General features: G+C 35.8%; 1 protein-coding gene across 1 annotated transcript in view; it reads right to left on the bottom strand.

Annotated features, from left to right (window-relative positions):
• Positions 1-1,302, bottom strand: part of LOC107282944 (cadherin-18) — a 64,628-nt gene extending 63,326 nt beyond the window's left edge. Inside the window, exon 1 of the mRNA XM_015810781.1 lies at positions 1,142-1,302. Within this exon, the coding sequence (XP_015666267.1) occupies positions 1,142-1,283 (142 nt within the window). The 5' untranslated portion in view covers positions 1,284-1,302. The remainder of the gene's footprint in view (positions 1-1,141) is intronic.
• Positions 1,303-5,235: the final 3,933 nt, after the last annotated feature.

Raw genomic sequence — 5,235 nt, forward strand, 5'->3', positions numbered from 1 at the left:
AATATACTTTGTGGAGTTAGAGATTTTAATATTTGTTTGCTTATATCTGAATATTATCCTGGGATTAGGTTTGGGAAGTCCGGGGGGTGGGTGGGTGGGGGGTGGGGGTCTTTTTTTCCATATAGCATTGTGAAATATTTGTGATGTTTTTTTTTATGATGAAAATAATAAAATCTTATATTGAATGACTACCAAAAAAAAAAAAAAAATTAAACTAAGGATTTAGTGGCAAACATTGATGTGGGAATCTAAGCCAACTTTTCTTTGGTCCAAAGCATTTTTCCCCATGCATAATATGATGGACAAACTATAGAGATGCTTAACCCTTTTTTGTCATTTGTAAATTGAAGGGTTATCACCTCAATTACAGTATTTGCTGAACAAAATGGGGAAAAAACAGAGAATGGAAAATGGAGTAAGTGAGTAAATGATAACAGGGCAAAACATTTTGCTGAATACCATTTGCTTCTTATGAATACAAACTGAATAAATAAATCATAAACTGCTTCTAATCAAATTCTGATCTAGACACATTGGTTCAGAGTTCCAGTGTCATGTCTTCCATCATTCACTCATTACTTTACTACAAGTAGTTCTTGCTTAACAATGGTAATTGGGATCAGAATTTCCATTGTTAAGTCATGTGGTTGTAAAACATGGTGTACATGACTGCATCATGTAACAACTGCAGACTTGGCAGTCCCCGTTGCTGTCATTAAGTGAGGCTTACAGGTTGTTAAACAAGGAACTCATATAACCATGATTTGTGATGTAGTGCCAGCTCCCAAGAAGCAAAGTCAATGGGAAAACAGGCAGGAAGTTACAAGTCCCAGGATGCTCACAAACCGCCTGGCAGACAGGTGAGTGCTTTGGAGTGTGGCCAGGCCAAGGACAACTGTGAGTGCAGGAAGCTGGAGGTGGCAGAAAAGAATAAAGAGTAGAAGGTTTTGCTAAGTGAAGATGTAGATAAACACAGCATTGAAAATGCTATTTCTTAGGAGTTAGTGAATAGGGTATGTCACTGTCAAACATCTTGATTGTTATTCACAGTTCATCCTTCATTTTAACAGAATCTCTCTGAAATTGTTAACAGCAGACAGTTTTGTTGGGAAGAAATAAATCAGATCAAACCTTTACATACTCTGAGGGAACCTGGGAGGATTGTCGTTGACATCGGTGAGTGTGATATTTACTGTGGTTGATCCCGATAGCCCTCCAACTTGTCCAGCCATATCTTTGGCTTGAATGACAACTGAATAATGTTCTCTGGCTTCCCTGTCCATATTATGCAGAGCTGTTCTTATGACTCCTGTAGTTTTAACAAAAAATGGGGGGGGGGATAGGAGAGCAGGAAAGAAACATTATTCTTAGCTTTAAAAAAAAACACCCAAAACTAATGAGTAAGCCATTACCCAGAACCCCACCTCCATTCACATCTCAAATTAATTGAGATATGATATATAGAAATTAAATACACTTATGTGATAAAGATGGATAACCTGTTAATAAATGAGCAATCCAATCCACACAAGCTGTCAGGTTTAGTGCCCATATTGAAACAGAAATTCCTGGGCACCTGCCTTCATATGGCTTGACTAGGTTCAGGTTTAACTCAATTTAAGGCTTTCAGATACATGGCAAAACACAACTACCTAAGAAACTTTACTGCATACTAGAGAGAACTGTCCTCCATCTTTATGCCCACTGTAGTTTAAATTCCATACTTTCTCTTGTTCTTCCCATGGCTTGGTGGATTATTTGCCCTGCAATTCTTGAAGCAGGGCATCTGTTAGCCCCAACTCTCCTATATTTTCATAAGGGCCTAAAGACATGGCTTTGCCAGTAGGCTTGAGTCCACAGTCGGGGAACAGTGCAATTTGAGCCTTCCAAAATGTTTATTTTCATAATCTGCTTGTATTCTTATGTTGACTTTACTGAGGCAAAGAAATATTTTAAAAATAAATGGCTTTACTAGGCCAGCTCAGAAACAGGTAATTTTAATACAAGGTTACATAATAGAATAACAACTTTATCTAAGTTGGATATTTTCATTCTTTTTCATCAGTGGAAATGCCTTTCCTATTGTTATTATGAAATAAGGCTGCCTTCCTGAACAGACCTGTATAAGCAAACATGCATAGAATCATGGAGACACACCAACATTTCCTACAAAATACAGATTTTATTAGCAAACAGAGAGAATCAAATTCGGCACCTGATTCATTCCAGATTTTTTATAGAACAAGTTTTAAAGATTAGTAATCTTTTATAAACTGAGTTTGGAGAAGAATAGCCAGCACCAATGATCAAGGATAATAAGGTCACAGGCATCAAAGTGGCTGAAATCATCAAATTGTTTTCAAAGGCAGCTCTACATGGAAAACATTATAGTCTGCAAACATTATAGTTATTACTATGAGTGCATATGATTCAGACTAGAGCTTTTTTTTTCCGCAGCTGGTAAGAATTTCTACTGATTTTTTTTTTAAAAAATCTTCACATGGACACCTTAAAAAGAATCAAGCAGTTCACCGTAACTACCTTTTACATTTCCAATAATGTCCCCTTGAAGAAATGGAATTGTTCAATCTGTTTTAAAATTTACCTCTTAGGAATATCACTACAATAGCTGGCATATATCTAACCACCTCAACAAATTCTGTTCTTGCTGGTTAGAACTTCAGGCCATGAATAGAAATATTGCACTTTAATCACCTATCCAACGTTATGCCATCTTTACGTCTATGCAAAAGCAAACATAGATTGATGAAAGTATGTTACTGTACATACTTGTTTATCATACACAAGTTGTGGTATGGTAATAAAACAGAAGTTACACTATCAGCTACTTTTTGAATAACCAAGGACATTTGGTATAAATGCCATTAATTCAAATATCTGAGATGAGCAAATATTGTATAGTAGAGCCAGGCAGTGCTTTGAATTTTTTTTTAATGTTAATGAAAAGTCCTTCAGAACATACAAAAACAGAAACTTAGTACCTGTCTTAATACTTATTAAAACAGCTGCATGGAGTCTTGGGAAAAGAAGAAGGTACTTGAAGAAATTCAGATAACTATGTGTATACCCCCATATACTCTTAAGGCACATTTCATAACAAAATCCAAAGGACTGAACAGCCTTATTACATATCAGTTTGAGATATTTGACCTGCTACAATGAAGTTTTATAAAGTTCAGACCAAGCTATTTATTTATTAAGTTTAATTTATATTAAATGAAAACTTATTATATTTCACTCCCACTAAAATCAATATGAAAAATTAGTCATGGATTTCAAAGGAAATGAAGTACTATTTATTTTGCTCTGAGTGCAAGACACTGTGGCTACTGAGTTCTGAATTATTGCTTATTTTTCCTCCTGTGTAAAGCAGGGGGGTCTTTAAAAATAAGAATGGAACTGGCAGAACTAGAATGCTCGTTATTTCAAGTCAAATCCATCTGTCCCTCTAAATCTCTCTAACCATTCAAGCCATCTCTGTGTGTGTTTGCATGCGGACATATATGTAAACACACACACACACACACACACACACACACACACACACAAGTGTTTGTTAGACTGGAAGTGTTTGTTAGACCATTGGTAGGACTGCTCTTTGTAATATTATGTAGGATTTACAAACCATCCTCTCTGTTTCAGAGAAGCATGAACAATAACAAAATTGCGCAGGTGATGATGATAATTTTATGTTCAAGTATAGCTTGTATATTAAAATGCGTTCTAACGCTATCAAAGTTGACACCAGCCAGAGCATAGAACAACTCAAAGAAGTAATGCAAGATAGGAAGACGTGGAGAGACCTGGCCCTTAGAATCGCCAAGAGTCGGACATGGCTGAATGGATAACATCATCATCATGCATTATAAATTAAAAGCCAATGCCAGTTTTAAATTCCCCTTTTTTATTTTACAATTAAAGAAGACATCAAAGACCAACACTGGACTAAGACTGAAGGGCAAAATCTAATGTTTATACAAGTCCCTCTAAAAATGTATTCTTTATTCAAAATAATATGGAACACTTCACTTATGCTTGGGTGGCAGGTCATTAATGGATTGAGGTTGAGGAGGCATGGGTTCAACCCCCCTTTTTTTTTTACTATGGAAATCCACCAGATAATTCTTGGACAGTTACTCTCAGTTCAGCTTATCTCCCAGGTTTATGTGGAAAACATTGGAAAAGAGAATGTTACCAATATTAATATGAGTTTTTGGAAGATATAAAAACTGTAAAAATGTCTTAATCTAGTGGCTCTTAGCTTTTCTTAGCTATATAGCTCACAGCCCACTAATCAAAGAACCTGGTCCCCTTGAAAGGAAAAAAAACCCATGTATTCTTTTAAAGCAAGATATATTTAAGTTTACAATCAGCTAATACTGTTTACATCATTCAACCTTTTTCTCCAGCGTTGGTGCTCCTACATGAAGGCAACTTGAAGACTGCTGAGGGGCCCTGATATTGTGTGCTGCTTTACCTACCCACCAGCTGTTTGGAAGAAAAGTCTGCATTATCAGTAGGGAAGAACATCTGGACAACATTCTCAAAGAGGGCCAAATGAGGATGTGTCTTAGCAGAAACATGAAGCTACTGTCCAGGATAATGGAGAACATAATAATAATCAGCAGGATTATTGCTATAGGATGGCATACATGACACAGCCTCCTCTATACAATTAGCTTGGCAACTGCCAGTGGTTACCATGACAGCAATCTCCTACATTTGTCTTGTGAAGAAGTGCTTTCCTCCGTAATCATGATAACTAGCATACAACTCAGCTGAATTCTTTCATACACTTTCATGGGGTAGGGGGTAGTTTAAGACTTATTACTTTAAAAGCTTATTACAAAAGGCCTCTGTAAGGAAGTTTAGTTGCAATACTTTTATAGTGTGTATACACATATGCATGTGTACACACATGCACACACACACTCATACTTAACACATTTGGAATGGTTAAGGGCATATCCATCCTTCAAACTTTTTAAAAATGGTAATTGTTCATATACAGTTTCAAAACTATTTGCCAAAAAGACTATGTTATTCCTTTTGCTAAATTTTACATAGTGAAATACATTTCAGTAGTTTAATTAACAAACTGACATGATTAAAAAATACATGAAATCCAAGATTATTACATAAAAGCTAATTATGTTTTGCTAAAAAGACAGTCAACATTCCTTCTTTTCACTTTTGCATTTGAAATCTTAGCCA

This window comes from Protobothrops mucrosquamatus, unplaced genomic scaffold, assembly GCF_001527695.2.
Source record: "Protobothrops mucrosquamatus isolate PMUCROS unplaced genomic scaffold, P.Mucros_1.0 scaffold20, whole genome shotgun sequence".
In the NCBI taxonomy this organism is placed as follows: domain Eukaryota; kingdom Metazoa; phylum Chordata; class Lepidosauria; order Squamata; family Viperidae; genus Protobothrops; species Protobothrops mucrosquamatus.